Source organism: Triturus cristatus, chromosome 1_2 (assembly GCF_964204655.1).
Source record: "Triturus cristatus chromosome 1_2, aTriCri1.1, whole genome shotgun sequence".
Taxonomy (NCBI): domain Eukaryota; kingdom Metazoa; phylum Chordata; class Amphibia; order Caudata; family Salamandridae; genus Triturus; species Triturus cristatus.
In genome coordinates, this window is record NC_140580.1 from 874446584 (window position 1) to 874466636 (window position 20053).

At 45.8% G+C, this 20053-nt stretch overlaps 1 protein-coding gene across 4 annotated transcripts in view; it reads right to left on the minus strand.

Annotated features, from left to right (window-relative positions):
- PLCH2 (phospholipase C eta 2) overlaps positions 1-20053 on the minus strand; it is a 1499317-nt gene that overhangs the window by 1135894 nt on the left and 343370 nt on the right. Inside the window, exon 1 of one of the 4 annotated variants that reach the window (XM_085609273.1) lies at positions 6880-7085. The exons of the other annotated variants lie outside the window; for them this stretch is intronic. Within the exon in view, the coding sequence (XP_085465399.1) occupies positions 6880-6910 (31 nt within the window). The 5' untranslated portion in view covers positions 6911-7085. Of the gene's footprint in view, positions 1-6879; positions 7086-20053 lie in introns of those variants that run through there. 4 annotated transcript variants of the gene reach the window in all.

The following is a 20053-nucleotide window of genomic DNA, read 5'->3' on the forward strand; positions in this document are numbered from 1 at the left end:
TTAAGGTTGTCCGGGAGAGGGTTAATTCCTTCTGATAATATTACGATAAGGTAATAAAAAGAGAGCTCTGTGTCACATGACAGGAAGTTCGTGTGTGTGTGTGTGTGCGCGCGTGCGTGTGTGTGTGTTTTGCACCGGTAGTAAGCAAATGGTACAATCCTGCAGTTTTCGGACCATTTGTATTAACTACATGATGCAAGTTTTGTATTATTGCCACACTACACTGATCTGGTGCACACTAGAGATGAAGCTTTTTTAGCAGTGGTAAAGCCCTCACCCCAAGACATTGCTGATAAAGTATGACTTTGTAGAGCAGGATTTCTAAACTGAACAGTGATCATGTCCTTGACCATGCAGAGCATGTACGCTTCATGGGGTTAATCGCACTAAATGGAAGGGAGGGAAATGTCGCACTCTCATTGTTTACATTTACCATAAGTACAGAGACTAGTTTAACATGATGTATGAAGCTCGGGTAGTCAGAAATTGCACCTAGCTTGAAGGGCAGACTGTCCAGGAGATATGGGACAAGATCAACAAAATGCCCTCCGGTCTCTATGTTGAGTCCAAATTCTGGCATTCTGCGGGGGAAAAGATCCAGAGAAGGGTCACAGCATTCCAGAGTGCAAACGTGTCCTTAACAACGCTGGACTATCTCATAGGGTACCTTTGATGCACGACACACAGGGGTTTAAGATGATCCAAGGTGATGTGGGTAACAAGTGAATGGAGCGTAGAATAGGATTGGCTATTTAGTAGTTGAGACCACAAGTAAGGAGAATTACATCAGCTGTCTGCACCACCTTCATCCACTTCAGATGTCTTTGAGGACACCCCAATTGAGAAACCTGCTGTGATCACCCCTGCATCCAGTGCTTAATTTGAGCCGGTGGTTTCCAGTGCTCGGCGCCGGTATTTAATTATCAATGCTGGCACTTAAGACAGTCCGCCACATGGCGGCGCTGTGGGCTTAATTTTAGGAAATGAGCACACAACCGTTGTTTTAAAAATCAATATACAATAAAAAACGACTAATACCTGCTGCCCAAGCCATTGTTATAGCTTTGGGTGGCCTGGAATAGTCTAAACTGCCACACTTGTAGGAGTACGGTCGGTACTGTCAGTAGCAGCGCTGGTAGGGGGCAACGGATAGTGCAAGCTGCAGTCACCTACTGAGAAGGCTTCTGGCAATTACTGTTTATACAAATTAAGCACGGCCTGCTTCCCACTAAAGCTGAAACAGTAGGGGTCCTTTCTGCTAGAGTTAGGCAGGACATAACCTGGCAGCGGATTCCATCTTGACAGAGACATAATGACGGTAAAGTCAGGCCTGAGGCTTCAAGACCAACTCTCTATCTACCTTGAAGTCCAAGTACATCACTACCTCACCAGGGTGTGGCCGCATTAGAAAGCCCCTGCAACCACAGACATGTTACCACAAGTCATTACTTCCCCATGTGATCACCACCTCGGCATCGTCCAGGTTGAGTTCAAGCCAATGTCGGCCATACAGTCTCGAACGCCACAATATGCAACACAGGGATTTGGTGACATCCTCCCCCAAGATCCCCTTCCAGAAGGGAAAGGTGTTGAGTGAGGTTGAGATACATGCCCTGTGTGTTTTTGTGTTTTTCTATTGCTTTAGATTAGATTGTATAGTTGCAGACGAAGGAAGACTCGCCACAGGTATCTCTGATCTTTCAGAAGACTTCTTTACATTAATAGTGCACGTGACCCACATCTCTGAGGTAACTGACAACGCACTTTTGACCACTTCTGAAGCCTTGGAAAGCCAACAGGTTTTATAAGTAGCCACATGAGGAAAACATAAGTCAGATGGTGCATAAATGTGCATGATATTCCTCCACTCTGAGATTCATGAATGGAACATAGGTAATCCTTTTAGAAAACAAACACAAACTGTGATCACATGCCCTCGTGAATTTCTAACTCGTGCACAAGAACAAATATATGACCATATTTCCAAACTGACAATGCAACAATTTACTTTAAAAAGCTGAATCTACTCATATTTTTTAATCCGTGATTATGGTGTCTGCCATCAACAACAAACATGAATATGACATGGGATGTCATCCACTTTGTTGGAGCTGACACTTACTGGTTGGCTGAGACAGTACCCCAGACAGGTAGAACCTACCACTCCTGCCAGGGGTGGGTGAGTACATACACTGTATAACCTGCACTCATCGCTGGGTAGCTTGGCACTGAGCAATCAGGCTTACCACAGAGGCAATGTGTAAAGCACTGGCACAGGACTCACTCACGATAAATACACTGAGTGTCACAAAAGAGACTTCACTTGTGATGTATGTAAATAACGTTTGTATTCAACACATGTAATAATCAACACAACAATAACATGATGTACAAATCACCTTTGGAATTATTACTAACAGTACGAGACCCAGCCATGTTCAAATGACATCAGTCGAGACTCTGTCCTCCCCCTCCAGGGCACTAGGCTGAAGTCACTCTTAGTCAGGGTCCCAGGAAACAGGTTGTGGTAGCTAGCAAAGTCAATTAGGAGGCAGACAGCAAAGGGGAGTTTGGCAGCCACTCCGGAAGTTCACCCACAGGATACAGAGCAGACATGGGTCAAGGGCAACAGACACCCACAACAAAGGGGTCCCCAGGGGTCTTCCTGCACCAGCACAGTTCTTCTAAGCACAGGGGCATCACGCAGTCTCTTGGCCCGCTTCTGATAGTTCTCAGAGGCATTTCTCCAGCCCAGTCATTCACTCTCACTACCCAGGCTCGAGCCGGGCGACCTGTGCATCCGCTCACCACCCACAAGACGCATATGCCTGCCAAGTTCCCCACGATGAGGGGCCTTCACGCCTTAGGTGCGGGACAGTCTTCAGGGTGCCCACAAGGCAATCCGGTATCCAGGCACAGTTCTTAGTTCCACACCCATGCCGCACTACCAGTTGGCATCCAGTAGACAAAGTGGGCACTTGAGAAGGCACCACGCACGGTGTCACAGGTAAATATTGTGGATCCCTCTTAGTAGACATTTGATGTCCCTGAGACCTTCAAGAGAACATGGGGCAAGCTTGGCAAGTCCTTGGAGGGCACACTTCAGGGTGCTACAAGGCAGCAGGTAGTCAGCCCAGGCCAGCCACTACTCTGGAGGAGCATGCGGTCTCTTTCAATGGCAGTAATCCTCCTTGTGCACAACAGAGTCCTCTGGCAATGTGCACGACGTAGTACAGGTTCTTCTATTGAAGTCTGAAAATGAGTTCAATCATTTCCCCATGTTAGCCAATGTCAAAAGCAAACTTCATTGGCAGTGAAAACACGTATGGGTATTCCTCATTACCTGGGCAGGGGACGCTAATGGGTACATGCCCTGCCTTTCACCTTCTACTGACTTCACCTCTTAAGACGTGTCCTCAAGGTACTCGGGTAGAGGTGAAAGGTCATCTCAGGCTGGCTAGTGGCTTAAACAGGCAAGTCTGAGTAACCGCGCAACTGCCTGCATCAGCCTGCAATGGCAAGCTGGACACGTCTTTATGAGCACCATCGGTGCAAAGCACACACCAGCTTGCAATGGCAGGCTGGACACATCTTTAAGAGCAACATTGGTGCAAGCGTGCACACTAGCCTGCATTAGCAGGCCATACACATACTTGCATCCCCATGTAAGCACTACTTCCTAACGTTTGAAAGGCCCTAACAAGAGAATCAGCCAACGCAGGAAGAGAAAGCAAAAAGTTGGGGGAAACACTACCTGAATGAAGGGTTCAGGTCTAACACACCCAAAAAACAAAAAAGAATTGTGCATGAAAATCCCCCCTTCGTGCCTGCTCTTAACAGTATAATTGTGCAAAAGGTAGTGTTGACATCTTTAGTTAGGTTATATGTGCTAAGCGACTCTCCCTCAAAAATAAAGGACAAGACTCCATTTGGTGAAGATTAAGGGGTGTGGGAGTAACAAGCCGCCACCGAGAATTAGGCAGATAACAGTGACAAAGACCTGAAAAGGCACCCCAAGTGCCCTCTCACCCTATAATATACCAATATACCCATTTACCCTGCTTTTTTTTTTTTAAGTGATTTAGGGCAGCTCAAGTGCTTCATGCCTAAATGAAGAAGGTGGAGTCATGCAGCTGGTGCACCTAAAACTAAAGAGGCACTGCAAGTGGCTACTACACACACACACACACACACACATCTTTGTGCTTCCAGTGCCACATCCCAAAAGAATACGTAGGCCACAAGCAGATGCTTCCCACACGTCTTGAAGTTGTGCAAGTATTTTACCCCTCCCCAATAAATAGAAACTGGTGTGTGGTGGGTGCCTTCAAAGACAAAGCAGGGACAAACAGCTCCCTTTTCCACCTAGACCCTGATACCACGCAGTTTTCAGCCAGAGGTGCCTCAAAGTCCCCACGCAGTGCCATCCAAGCGCTTTGCTCTGAAAATGCAAGTCACTCCTGGTTTCCCACAAAACGCATGCGTTATCAGAGCAAGCGCACAGAATGAATGAATGGATGAATAAATGAACATTTACAACGCGGCTCTGCAAACTTAACGCACCCAGCAGTCGTCAGGCTTGAAAACGCAGGTGCAAAGATAATTCGGGGTAACTGTGGCATGAGTTTCTTTCTGCAAGTTGGGTGGCTGGAAATGGTTTGCAAAACAGGCACAATGTCTAATGTGGGGTTTGATTTTCTTTCTGTAGGAGAGGGCGCATGCGCACTTTGCCACAGCATTGGAAACCGAGCCAAAGAGCATGCACAGTACCTGTTACATGCACAACGTGTATTGGTGCACCGTGCAGCATTTGGAAGAGACCCCCGTAGATAAATATTACATGGGCTGCCTTCAGGAATTAGCAATGTAAACTGTTTTGAGTGGGCGCTATTTAAATGTGAACTTGTCAGCGGTATTGGCAGAAGCATGTACCATGTTTTGCATCAGCGGTACTTGAAGTTACAGGTAGTATGCAAGGGAACGTGTAAACAGCTCTGTGTTGGGGTATTTGAATTTGTTAGCGTTTTTTTGCCACATCACTAAGTTTGGTGGTTGAGATCTTTTAATTTATAGGTGGTATTAGATGGAACAGGTAAACAATTTGGTGTCTGGGGTATTTCAAGTTGACAGCGGTATTGGCTTCATCATGTACACAGTAGCAGAATAAGACATTGTCTGGGTATTGCTTACATCATGTATACAGTTTTCTATAGGTGGGTTTTGAATTTGTGGCAGCAATGAGTGGATCGTGTTAAGAGATTTGTGACATCGGTATTTGACTTTGTCGGCTGCATCTGGGTTGGGTGTTTTTTTTTTAACATTTTGTCGCAATGCCACTTCTGGCAACAATAAAAAAAAAAAACAAAGCTGTGAGGACTGAACACGGAGCACTGGGGTTGTAATATCAGACGCTCCACAAGTTACTGATGGCAAATTCAAACAACTTCAAATATCGCCGACACAAATCTATCAGATCCGGCCAGTACCACCGACACACCCAAATACCACCAACACAGAACTGTCAAGGAGACCCTGACACGAGCGTGTTCCACTGCAGCAGCCTGGCCAGGAATGGAACATTTCAGCACCTCAGACAGCGGCGTGAACAGCCTCAGGCACCAAGTCCTAATTCAGCAACTGCCTCCCATCTGGGTAAGCTTTTGCGAGAGAGAGAGAAGAGAAGAGAAGAGAAGAGAAGAGAAGAGAAGAGAAGAGAAGAGAAGAGAAGAGAAGAGAAGAGAAGAGAAGAGAAGAGAAGAGAAGAGAAGAGAAGAGAAGAGAAGAGAAGAGAAGAGAAGAGAAGAGAAGAGAAGAGAAGAGTAGAGTGTTTCTCGGCGTGCTTTAATGAATGAATGAGGATACGTGCACAGTCAAAGAGTCGACCACCTCGCGGCGCTACAAATAGCGTACACACAGCGCAATACGCCTGTTAGACTTTATTTTTCACTGGTATTCAAAAGCACATTGTTGAGGCGACCTGTTACGCAATAGAAGCTTTCTTAATTGACGACAGAGGAAGGAAGAATAGTGTTTTACGGTCATTGAGTATGACACTTGGGGGCGATGTTCTGCATCGTTTTTTGCCTTCGGAGGCCACCCCTGGTTGCAGGTAGCAAACGGTGCTGCGTATGATAAGCGCTGGCTTGAAGGGAGCGAAGCCAGTCCGGAACTCATAACAAACCGAACGCCACGTCTTCCTGGAAAGCAGCGCGTCTTAGCCTCCGCGCGAGCGCTGCCGTGCGCTGGACGCGTTCCTCTCTGCACCACACAGACAAAGTTTCCATGGCACTGTTCCAAGCCTTCCTGTTACACACTGGAGTCATAGTCTTGACCAACAGAGCCACAATAGAGATTGGCCTATAGGAAAACGGAACCAGCTCAGCCCCAGGGGGTTCATTGTAGCAGTCAGAATGTGACTAGCCGAGTTACAATTACTAGTGGCCATGACTCCAGTCTTGTGTGTGCGATTTTCTCAGGAGACAAATAGGCTAATCAATGCAATGAGTAATTGTTTGCAGCAGCAAACAGGAGAGACTTAGCGAAGACCGTCCAAACTTAGGCGCCACAATGGTCACTGAGACGAGCTTGCAGGAGGCAAAGCAGACCACCCACTGACCACACTGCCATTAAACAAACCCACCACTATCTCCAAAAGAGGTTCCTTTGTAACATCCAACAAACACCTTCCTCCTTCCTACTTGCGACATATTTCTCAACACAGCACTTCTGTTTCTATAGCGCACAAGTGGCATTGTTTAGGGGACAACAGATGACCTCCATACCACTTCATATTTGGAGGGGAAAAGCTGTCCATTTTTCAAACAGAGGTAAAGACAAAGGCAGACTGCACGAGAAGCAAGAATAAAAGAAGTAACCTACTGTGCTTCTGTGGTAGGCTTCCTAAATCCATCGCCTCGCGCAGAAAAGAGCGCTCCTCAAAGTGCCTCTATGGGAAGGTGGCTATTTCCAGGCTCGCGCCTTGGCGCCTCGCTCGCGCGCCGGTGAGGCTCTGTCATGTGTCCGCGCGCTGCCTCTGTGCTTGAGCAGGTAGGGGACGTCTCAGCCACTGAAGAAGGGCAACCACTCCGCGCCTCCCGTCCCCCCGCTCTCCTGACATTGCATCCTCTCTTTGCAAGCACACTACAGAGACGCAAAAAAGAGATAGAGGGAAGGGCGGGGGGCTAAGAGGAGGGATTTATCGAAACGGTTCTTTCTTTTCCACAGCAGTTAACCCTTCGCAGGCAGATGCGCATCCCTCATTGATAATAATAAGCTGTTCTCGCGCGCAAGGAGGTCTCTTTACCCTTGTTCACTGCGGTGGCTTCCTGGTGCCTCTGAAACTGCAGTGGTGGTCGTGTCACTTGCTCTACAATTGAGTTCGTTGTAGCAGGTACTTAGGCTGCACTGTTGCCGGCGTGTGTCAGGATGTGTTTGCCTGGCACTCCTCGCTAAGTACAGATTTAAGTGATAAAACAAAGGGAGAACGGAGAGCTTTAAGAAGAGAAAACACCAATTCATAGACGCAGACGAAAAAAAGCAACTGCAGGCGAGACGGAAGTTGAGATTTCATTGTTTTAGACAGATAGGTGTGTCAAAAAATAAGGCATCTGCTTTGTTGCGGGATGATCGGTGCACTGGGGTATTGTGCAGTACTCGGAGGGTCCCGCCTCACACACCCAGACAGACCTCCAGATGACAGGTGGCTGCGTGCTGCCTCTCAGGACAAAGGCAGACGTGCTACGACCCACCGCGGATTCCATGAGAGTTTCTCCTCTTGGCATTCTGTGTGATCCTGGGCAAATTAATTCAGTTTCCTGCGCTTCAGTTCAATTACATTCCTTGCTGGATAATGATTTATTATTTGTGTATAAGGCAGAGCAATCCTGACAGACACACTTTTCTTAGCAACGTGACATTTTGTTAGTTATCCCGGTATTACAGTTTGTGTAGTAATAAGCAGTTGGGTGACATGTTTGAGATTAATGGATGAGATAAGAGACGTGGGAGCATGGACGTCATTTAGGACTAGCTAGGGGTCGCATCTGCGACCCTTGACTTGCCCCTTGTGACCAGTGGCACTGCATTTGTGACCCCTGGCTTCAGAAGTGGCAAAATCGGTGACAGGAACACAGGGAAGCTCGTGTTTATGGACATTGGTTGGGGCTCCAATCTCCTTGTTTTTAGGTCTCGCCTGACCCAGCGCATGCGCTGGTCTGGCGAGACTTATTGAGAGGGCTCCAAAAAGTGCTACCAGGCCAGCCTAGACCTACAGTGCATGTGTGCGGGCGCGCGCGCCGCGCTTGACCGCGATTACTCTCACTTTCGCGGCCGCACGGCCACTTGGCATAGCCAATAGGTCTCGCTTTTGGGACCTTCTAAGTATTTAGTTATGCAACTGTTGCATGGCTAAACACTTATAAGGTCCCAAAGGCGAGACCTATTGGCTATGCCAATGCTTGTTTGTAATTTTTATTGCACTAATCGTGAATAACAATATTCAATACTAGTGTAATAAAAACGGAGTACAATGTGCTGGAACATGACCCTCCCTGGAGGCTTAGGTAAGTAACAAATGCTTTTAAATGTGTGTTGTGTGCATGCATGCAGGTGAGTGTGTTTGTGTGAGAGAGAGTGTATGTATTTGTGATTCTGTATGCATGTATAAGCATGTGTGTAGGAATGAACGTAAAGATCCAATGGCATGTGATGTCACTTCTGCTACCCCTAGCCTTCTGGTGAATTGAAGTCCATGCATGTGAGGTAAATAAAACACATCAAACATGAAAATGTTCATGATTCTACGTCCATTGTGAGAAATAGCAAGAGCAGGACAGCAACAGTGCATCACATAGGGAGATCTGCGACAACCTTGGATCCAGCCGACTGTTGTAGCTATTAGAAACCGACAAGTCACATTGATTAGCACTACATGGATCTAACAATGTAGAATGCTTTTGTTACGATTTGTTTGTACTTCATTTTCTTAAATCAGGAGGCAGCCAACGTACCACAACCCATTTACATACTGCCTTCTATCACCTTTGACCCTTCTGGGTGGTCCAGGAGTCCTATCGCAAGACAACGGGACTGGTCTAAACGGAGGCCGGTGCCACTGTGAGGCAACCGGAATCTTGCATCACTGGATATATCCTTGTTAGAACTGCGTCCTTCAAGGATTAAGGCATTAACGCTTGCATCTATTACAAATGGTAGAATAAATCTACTTGCCTCAAGTGTACAGTGATGTCATTGAACGCCAAGGTGACTTTGATGCTAACATGAAATCAGACTCGCATGCTATTATCCACTCTGATCCTATAGACAAACACAAATGCCTTTCCTTCCCTCTTACTCTTTGACACTCCTCCTGTCATCACTGCTCCTCCTGCATGTTATTTCTTTGTTAACTGTTAATCTGCCTATCAAAGACAGTAATAACAGTAGGACAAGCACTTTGTGCGATTTCTATTGATATATATAACTGGCGACGAGGCTGTGTCATGAATAAGGATGTATTTCATGCTGGGTGTCGGGTTGACGTCAAAAAAGGGCATAATTTACGATATTTTGACATACGGCAGCTCAGCAACCCTTCCTGCTGAGCTGTCATGCGTCAACATGCCTGTACTTTTTCCCTGCTCTGGCAAACAATGGGCTGCCTCGGGCCAACGCAGGCACCCTTGCTCCATGGCGCAAGGGTGTCTGCATTGTAGGGGTGATTGATTTGGCGCAGGAAGGGACAAAAAAGAATCACAAGAGTTGTTTTCCTCTTTCTATGTGCGCTGAAGAATGCAGCACACATAGAAAGAGGAAAAGCGAGGAGAAATAAATTCATTTCTCCTCGTTGCACCCCTTACGACTCATCTGGGGAGGAGTAGTAACTGACATCCATGAAACGTGTCAGGTTCCATGGATGTTGAATGGGAACACCCACCGAAACACCCATGGGAGGCCCCTTTCACGCAGAGTTATGTCTGAACGGGGGCCATATTTACAAGGCCATGACATGCAGGGTGGCTTTACGTGGCCTTGTAAATATGGGCAGGCACACTGCGCCGCCGGTGCATCAAAAAAAGTGACGCACAAGCGGTGCTAGGGGCATGTAAATAATCCCCAAAATCCGCAAGCTTGAGTGGCATCATATACAATGACGAGTGAAGCTCAAGCGACAACTTGCACAATGGGAGAGAGGCTTAATTTGGACCATAGACACAGACAATGAAGGTCAAGTGACATCACAAATGATAAGAATGAAGCTCAAGCGGCACCGTTGATAATGAGAGTAAAGCTTCAGTGACATCATAGGCAGAAATAATGACTCTTGCATGACACCATAAACAATGAGTGAAGCTCATGTGAAATCATGAACAATGGGGATGAAGCTTGAGTGACAGCATAGATCATGGGAGTGAAGCTAGATTGAATCCTAAGGGATACCACAGACAACGAGAGTGCAGCTGAAGTGAAATCATGGACAAGAGGGCTGAAGCTCGAGTAACACCACAGACCATGGACGTGAAGCTAAAGTGACAGCAGAGCAATAAGAATGAATCCTCAGTGACATCATTGACAAAGGATTGATTATCAAATGACATGAAAGATTGAAAACAACGTTCTCCTGACATAGGCAGTGACAGTAAAGTACAAGTCCCAGCACAAACAGCAAGAGTGAAACTCACTCAACAGAAAGTAAAATGAGAGTGAAGCTTCGGTGATGTCGTGGGCAATGATCCAAGATCTCAAATGACATCATAAACAATGAGAACAAAGTTCTAGGCACATCATAGACAACTAGAGGGAAACTTGCGAGACACCGTAGATAAAGAGAGTGATGCATGAGTGATCTCATACACAATTAGAGTGAAGATCAAGTGAAATTAAAGACAACAGTGGCGAAGTCTAAGATGTTGAAATGAGACTTGAGGTGGAAAAAATATCCACCTTACTGACATCAATTTATTCACAATTATAACCTGTTCAAAATGTCTTAGTGTGAACATTTTTCGTTTCTGCCAACACATTTTATGAGCTGGTGCTGCAGATACCTGGCTACAAGGTCACTTGTGCACACGCCTCTGTAACCGAAGAAGGGATGTAGAGGCCTACTACTACTAGCGGTGCCATTACTAATACAAGTGCTTATGCCACTGCTAGTACTACATAACTAGAAATAAAAGACCTGCTAGTAGTAACAATACTAACAGCCATTAAAATGGCATGTGCAGTACCCATCCCTTGCTGTGGTTCCCTGCCTTCCTGGATTGCAGTCGGTTAAAAATGGCTTGGATTGTGACAAAAGCAAAAAGAACAATTGATGGACAGAATGCAGAACAAAGTCATACATTCACCCCAGTACAGAGATCTGGGCCTAAATCCATCGTTTTTTTGCTCACCATGCCATTCCAGTTTGAACCCAGCCATATGCAAATCAGTCTTGACCCTGTGCCCCATGGGAACAGTCCAGCCCGAACTGCCAGGCCAGGTCCTCCCTGGACTGGAAACAAGCATCGTAGTACCGGTTTCGGGCTTTCAGCCCTCATCAGCCAGGATAGCTTGACTCCAGTGGCATGGAGAGCACGGGACCCACATCTGGGCATACCCGTCCCACTTGGGGTGACAAAAGCAAAAAGAACAATTGATGGACAGAATGCAGAACAATGTCATACATTCACCCCACTACAGAGATCTGGCCTGAATCCATCGTTGTTTTGCTCACCATGGATTGTGACAGCCACTCTCCACGTCATTCTAATGGCCAAAACATTTTTTTTCTCAATTCTGGTCAGAGCTGGACTCGCAACTAAAAGCAGTCATATCAACAATCTTCTAACCAGCCAGCATCTTTCCTCGTCTTCTTTTGTCTCTCCTCTCTCCTCTTTTTCGTATGTCTCTCCTGAAAAATTCAGTGTGCCAGCCACAGTTAACCAGTGGGAGCTGGAGAAAGAACAGAGGTGCCAGCAGCAAGAGGAAATACCAGATTGAATAATCATGGACGTCATTTAGGGCTTGCTAGGGCTCCTGGCTTGCTTCCTGCAACCCCTGGCACTGTCCTTGCGACCCCTGGCATCGGAAGTGTAATGGCAGTGCCAAACAAAAGAAGTCACACAAGGCTCTAATGAGCCTTGCTTACTTTCTGTGCCTCGCAGCTACATTGTGGGCATGAGAAGGATTCAGAACTCTCAGCGGTAGCCAGGTCTAAGGGAAGTACAAACTTGCAAAATAATAATTTATTTTTGCAAGCAGAGTGAATGGCCCCATTAAAAAGGAGTCCTGCTGCCCCATAGCACGTGAAAGGAGCCAGAAATAAGGAATACAGCTTGGAGGGAAGAAAAATTATGAGGGGAAATAAGAGAAAAACAACGAAAGAAGGAGTAAAAAAAATGACACTACAGAGGGGCAGGTGAGAAATCCAAAGACAAGGGTGTGAGAGAGCGAGAGAGATTAAATAGACATTTGAGAGAGGTGACAGGTGTAAGGAAAATATAGACAGGTGTGAAAAGAGAGACAGGTGAGAGCGACAGGTGATACACACATAGACAGGTGACAGAGACAGCCAAGAATCAGGCAGGGAACGATTATTGAGACTGGATGACAGTATTAGAGATGTGAAAAAGAGTAACAGAAAGAGAGGGAAAGACAGGTATGAGAGAGAGGAACAATAAAGAACAGATTAGGAAGACAGGTGATAGAGGTGGGGCGATGGGCCGGTGAGAAAGTGACGCCTGAAGAAGGGAGAAAACTAAGAGATTGGTAATTAAGTGGAAGAGCTAAATGGGGGACAGGGGCTTCTATGGTTTAGAGAGAGAGAAACAAACCAGTGAAGCAGAGAGAGCTACAGGTGAGAAAAACAGCTGAGGGAGAGGCAGGGGGAACAGTGAGAGACACAGAGATGATATTGAGACAGGTGCGAAAGAGACAGACAACTGATTATAAGAGAGGGGGGAGACAGGTGCTAGAGACCTGAAATAGCGACAGAACATGTGAGATTGTCAGGTGAGAGAAAGGAGGGCATGATATAGGAGATCAGTAAGCAAAACACATATGAGATAAAGGTGGAGATAAGAGGGTCGTAAAAGGGACAGCAACAGGGGAGAGAGACATAATAAAAAAAAAGATAGGTGAGAAACAGCTGAGGAGAGAGTGACAACAGGTCAAAGGTCATGTGACGTCACCTCCTGTGATGTTGTTGCAGTCAAATTACATTTGATGTCGCTTATGCTCCCTGTGGCATTTTGGTGAATCCACGTCCCTGGGAATAATTAGACAGTCCAGTGCTGATTCTGATTGGTGGAAGAACTGGTAAGAAGATTTGCTGAAATACCCTGTAGTTTTAACCAGTCTCATAGGTGTCATTTGGCCAATGAGAAAGTGACCTAGTGTTCTGCTCAATGTGACTGGTTATGAGACAGTCAGAATGTCCGCATACACCACGGCCAGCTTTACGGTCCAGATATGTACAAAGGTGTCCAAGTGGGTTGTAGGTAATTTCTGAAGTGACAAAATTTAAGCAAAAGAAATTACCAGGATTCAATGAAAACATCAGAATGTTGACAGTAGACACATTCCATCCGTTTCATGTCTCGAAGGACGTTTTCACCCATTCTACTAGAGTGAGTCAGTCTGTGGGTGATTCCAAAGGAAGTGGAAGCAATGGGACCTTTCTATCTTAAGAGAGTATTCCATTATCTAGCAATGCATAGTATAACAACATATAATATAGGGAAACATATCTGCCCTGACAAATCTTAATTCCACGAGTAGTTTTTACCAGTGCAGAAGGTAAAATGACCTCTTGCCTAAGAGTGTGTGTGTGGGGAGGGGGCACTGGACATCAGATATGGCCGCCTTTGGCTCCCCAGTCAGAGATGCAGGATTGGATTAGTGCCTAATGCACCACTTGCTTCTACAATGGAAATAACACATCCGCCAATAATCTAAGACCTGCTATATATTCAGTGCCCCTTTTGTCTTCACGTTCATTTCAGAAACTTTAAACCCCACACTGTTCCCTGACGCAGAGGCCTTTAAAGTTACCTACAATGCATGGCATTCCCTAGACTTTGTCTATCTGGTACAGGCCTGGGAGGTTGGATGAAAACGTAGTCAGTGTAATTAATGTTCTAACAATGACATTTCTCAATGATTTGTCTCTATTAGGCTTAATTGAGCCTTTCTGCATGTTCCGTACTAATCTCCTTCCACCATGAATGCAGTTCTTCATACAAAAGTGCTCATCTGCTATTGTACGCATCTGGGGTATTTTAAAAGAATCCGTTGGTTCCAGGCTATTCACATTTTGTTTACACTGTGTTTGTGTTCCGGCGCAGTCCCATGGTGACGTTTTCAGAGGAGTAAGTGATGGAGGAAACGGAAGTGCTGGAAGGGGAACTTTCAGAGAATGGAGTACTTTTTTCTGCACAGTGGGCTCTGTGCCGGCTGCATTCATTTTAAAGTCCGCCCTCTCAGAATTTTTGGGATGGTGGGTGAGACTGGTGTGAGGTGTCGAGGACAAGGAAAAAGTAAAGAAGAGAAAGGAAAAAGATTTGGAAGGGAGGGCGGGGAAAGGTTGGAGGTGTGGAAGACCGAGGAAAAGTGAAGAAGAGAAGGGGAAAGGGATAAAAGAAAAGGAGAGAGTGAAAGATTTGAAAGAGAGGAGTAGAGGAAATAGTGACAGAATGGAAGAAAAGAGAAATCTGAAAGAAAACAGATAAGAGGGGCAATGGTGCAAGGGAAGAGGAAGAGGCAGAGATAGGATGCCATGAAAAAAGAAGTAAGGATAAGTAAGAGGCACAATATTGGAAGAAAAAGGAAGGATATAGAGAGGAGAGATATCAAAAGGATGGACAAGATGAGAGGAAAGAGATAAGAAGGAGAGAAGGAAAGACGGGGAAAAAGCAACACAGAGATCTGTAGACTGGGGCATGACTATCATTAGTGTAACAGGTGCAGTAACACAGGGACCCAGGGGCGTGAGTAGCCCACAGAATCCAAATTATGAATTTTAATACTGACTCAATGGGGACCGAGGGCGCATTTTCCTTTCTTGTATTAGGGTGAATGACACCCACAACACCCCACTGATCAGAAACATAATAAACGCATGCAGCAGCGCTGAGGTGCTCTACATTGACTGATTGACTGAGCTGTCGATAGAGGTTGCCGGGAAGAGGTTTAACTAGCTCACGTTTGAAGATAGGCCAATGGATGCACCATCTCTGCTATGATTGGCTGAACCCAAAATGACGAAAATTGCCTTGTTGCTCATTGGATCTGGACCCCAGATCAGCGCCGTCATAACTGAATATACACAGCTCCATTCAAACCAGTACTTTGAATACCTACACACAATTGAGCTCCCTGGACATGTAGTACTTTCCAAATGCCAGAACTGGGAGTTGCCTATCTGTCCTAGGATGTGGTGTGATCCACAAGATGACATGACGATACCCTAATCGACCAGTCTAAGGAGGTTGTTGATGGAAAAAAGCACCCACAAGAGCAAAAGGAGACCACTGCATAGCTCCACCCACAGCTACCCTGCAACTCCTGGGGCCACCCTTTGTAAGACACCAAAGAGACCCGCTGATTCACGAAGAACCCTTAGCACAAGTAGAGGCAACAATCCTCTCAGCAGCCACCCTGGATGTTGGACATGTGCCTGTGCACAAACGTCATTGTTATATCTTTGAAGGAGCGCATCACTCCCTGTACCCACCCATCACTTCTGTACAGCAGGGCATGAGAGGAGAGGAGTGTTCCAAGCAGCCGTCTGAGGATCCCTCCACTGCTTTTGTGCCATGAAAAAGTCCAGCAACTAAATAATCCTTGCACTCCCAGACAGATCCTGTAATCAACAACAGGACCACAAAGCCCACGTCTGTCTTTGTACCCAGGTGGGTCAGAATTAAAAATATTATTTTCCAGAAGTTTGGAAGGCTGACACCAACCTTAGGTGTCCTGGAACTTTGCACTGGCCAGGCTACGATCTACGACTTTGGAATTTCAACAGCTCGAAGGGTAAAAAGACCCTAACCTTAACTAAAAGGCACCCCGCCTAACACCATGGAACTTTCAATTGTGACCAGTGGCTCAAGCGTCTATCACAATACACAAGTATCTCTGGAGCACTATTACTGTGACCTGTAGATCACAGGATATGATTCCCAGTAGCATTCTGTGACCCTCACTACACCCAAAAGGACCTATGATGCCTAGGAGACTGACTCCCAATGCAATCACCTGCCATGCCGCTAGGTATCTCCGTTGGCTCCCATGTTAATCCTAGTGTTATTTATGGAGTTGAACCCACATAGGATAATAATAGCCCATTATATAAACCAGTGGTTCCCAAATTTGTCCGACCTACAGCTCCCTTAAACTATGGGCCATTGGCTGTGGCTACCCATCATGTTATGCTATTTTTGGCAGGGGGCAGATATAAGCCCAGCCTCAGAGTACTTCCATTTTTCTGTCTGAAAATAATTGGGATGAAGCCGGGGAAGGTATTACAATCAGTGATGTAATCCTATCCTATTTACTGCGGAGCCCCATGCAGTGTCAACAACAGGTTAGATAAACTAAATGATCAAGGAACGAAGCCAAATCAAGCCACATTTTATGGCCCTAACAAAAAAAACATTTCTTTCAATATCTCTTGATTTGTTCAGGCTACAGACTCAAAGTTTCACCATTCTTATTCATATGTAATGCATTACAATTCTGAGGCAATTATTAAAGTCTTCAGGGGACTGAGCTCTAAAGGATGAATCATGAGTGTTAGTCTTTTCACGCGTCCCTAAAGTTGTAGATGATCAACCAGCAGCATCAAAGATGGACCATGGTGGGTTCTCCATTGACCGTCATATTGGATAGTTCGTCTAAGGTGGAATGTTGTGGCATCCAAAGGCTTGCTCACTCTCCAAGGTCGCTTGGTCAAGCAGTGAAGGCCTAACTCATACACAGTGACATGCGCTCTCAGTCAGATATGGTGTACTACAATTATTACACACATCATTGTATTGAAAGTCCAGTCAAGGTAAATCCATAAAACTTTAACAAGCTCATCAACATTATAGTAGAACAAGAACATTTAAAAAAAATATCCTTTTTAGGTAGGGCAGTGTTAAATAGTTAGCTGACCATTTCAGATGTTGTTCAGCTTGTGGCACGGTGGACCTAGCGGTTTCCTTGTTGTGGTTAAGAATTTAATTTCTGTGACTTTCGGACTATGCAGGATGAAGTAAGTTTCAACTGACTCCAACCGCAAACATCAATTTTTAATACCAGCAAAATGGGCCCTAAGAAACAGAAGGGTCTTGCAGTCTTTACTTTTATACTAGAGCAGGGGGGTCAACATGTTTCATGAGAAACAAATATCCGGTGACCACAGGGAGGGAGGGAGTACGATTCAGCATACACAAGACATTGGATGCAAATACCCCTTGTGGGTTACTATTCAACGAGGATAAATAGCACAATAGCCATGAGCCTTGACAAACAGGGTTACCCCAAAACAAGTTTTGGCAGGTTGTGACATTGTGAAAAGAAGCATCAATAAAGACATTTTTAATTATATTTTGGAGTACGACACATCTTTATAAGTTGGACAATGTGTGATCATCAAGGAGTTAATGATCTTTTTGGAATAACTTTTTGAATAAGAACCTCCTGCAGGACACAAGTATTTGGATTACGCACCAGGCGGCACTGGTGTTGGAGCAGATGGCACCGGGCTATTAAGCCCTATACCCCAACCTCGCTGATTTCAACATGTTTCTGGACCACTGCGGAGCCCTGCCTGGTACGGTGATGGGACCCGTTGCTGTAATCCGTATATACTTTCCTTCAGGGCCTGCTTCAGCGCTGGTGGTGCCTGGTGCAACAATCAATTTACGCCCCCATGCCTCATGACCGCCTCCTTAGATTCTCTCACTAACACCGGGCAAAAGTGTCCCTCATCTCTCAAATCATACGGTATTGCTAAACACAGCACCCCCCTCAGGTGAACACCCAGTGCCGCAGCATCGGTCGCACTGCCCTAAAGCCGCCCTGATCTCCTATAATCTAGGACCCCAGCAGGTGATGCGTCCATGCTCCCACAATGCCGAATATACACTAGGGTGTATCTGTGATGCTGCGTGGAAAGGAGTAACACTGAAAGAAAAGGTGTCTTGTTGAGTGGGTTCGTCAGGTAAATCCTCTACTCATCGTGGTATGACTATCTGCACTTGGTCACTGCTGTCCTCACTCTCAACTGTCTCTTTAGTGTCGGGTCTCAGATGGGCCTCTAGGCACTCTGGGAGAGTTGCTGCAGCTTCTTTTGGCTGCCTGTATCCAATGACACTTCAAGACCTCAGCCGGCCCAGTTGTCCATACATGTATATGCTTTAGATTTTTAGATTGAGCTCTACATCAGTGTTTCCCAAACTGTGGGGTTGCCAGCCACTTTTGGTGGGTCAGGAAAAGTTCAAGCAATAAATAAAGATGCCTTTAAAGTTTAAAGTCTGTTTATATGTCACATTTGCTAGTGCGTCAAAGACAAAGGTGAAAATGTCAGGCTATGGCTTCTGAAAATTGCTGCTAATTCTTTTAACATAGGATTGGAGTTTACATTTCTTTCTCCGACTGCAAAGTGAGAGGTGTTATTAAAGTGAATTATGTGACCATCTTGATGGAGTACAGGAAGCATGAAAGGAAAGGCTGCAGGATCAGATGTCGTTTTTTGCAACACACAATATAATTCTGAAGTGTGCTGGAAACAGAGATTTTAATAGGATCAAAACAAATCAAGAATTTTTGCTTGGTGATGCACAGATGATAAATATTCATGGTTTCCACACATAATCATTTGTACATCATATAGTTTTGTCAGTAAAACTGTATACCTGTGCAAAGTTAGTGGGCATTTCAACAAGGAAATTGTGCTGTCTTAAATAATGCGTTACCACATGATTCATAAGTGACATTAAACAAGCATTGACAAAGCTAATAGGTCTCGCTTATGCTAGAGCTATTAGCTTTGCTAATGTGTTTTAGCCATGTTATACACCAGTGTGGCTGCTGTTCAGCATGACTAAAAGTTAGTGCCGTAGAGCAGAGTGGTGTGGAGTGTCATAGAGTGGAGTGGCAGAGAGTGGCATGTATTAGAGTGGCGTACAATGGAGTGGCGTAGTTTAGAGTGGACTGGTAAAGAAAGCATTGCAGAGTATAGTGGCATAGAGTGCAGTGGCAAAGAAAGCAGCGGCATACATTAGAGTGCTGCATAGTAGAGTAGAGTGCCATAGAGCAGAGTGGCATAGAGTACAGTGGTGTAGAGTGCAGAGTTTAGTGGCATAGAGTGCAGTGGCATAGAGTGATGCAGAGTAGAGTGGTGCAGAGCAGTAGTACTGTAGAGTGCAGTGGCACAGCATGGAGTGCTGTAGAGAGCAGTGGCATAAAGTGTATTGGCATAGAATGCTGTAATGCAAAGGATAGTGGCGTAGAGTGCAGTGTTGCAGGGTGGTGTCATAGAGTGCAGTGGTGTAGAGAGGTGCAGCGTGCATTGGCATAGAGTGCAGTGGGGTAGAGTAGAGTGGTGTTGAGTAGAGTGGCATAGAGTTCAGTAGCACTGAGTACAGTGATGCAGAGTAGAGTGCAGTGGTATTGAGTGCAGTTGGGTAGAGTGGGATGAAGCAGCACGGCGTTCCGTAGAGTAGAGTAGAGAGGACTGGTGTAGAGTACATTGTCATAGAGTGTTGCAGAGCAAAGCGGCGTAGAGTGCTGTGGCATAGAATTCAGCAGCATACAATATAGTGTTATAGAACGCAGTGACGTGGAATAGAGTGGTGCACTATGGAGTTCAGTAACATAGAGAGTGCAGTGGTGCAGAGTGGAGTGGTGAAGAGTAGAGTGGCATAGAGTGCAGTGGTGTAGAGTACAATGCCATATAGTGCACTGGTGCACAGAAGAGTGGCAGAGAGTGCAGTGTCATAGAGTGATGCAGAGAGCAGTGGCATAGAGTGCAGTGGTGCAGAGTAGAGTGCCGTAGGGTGCATTGGCACAGAGTGAAGTAGTG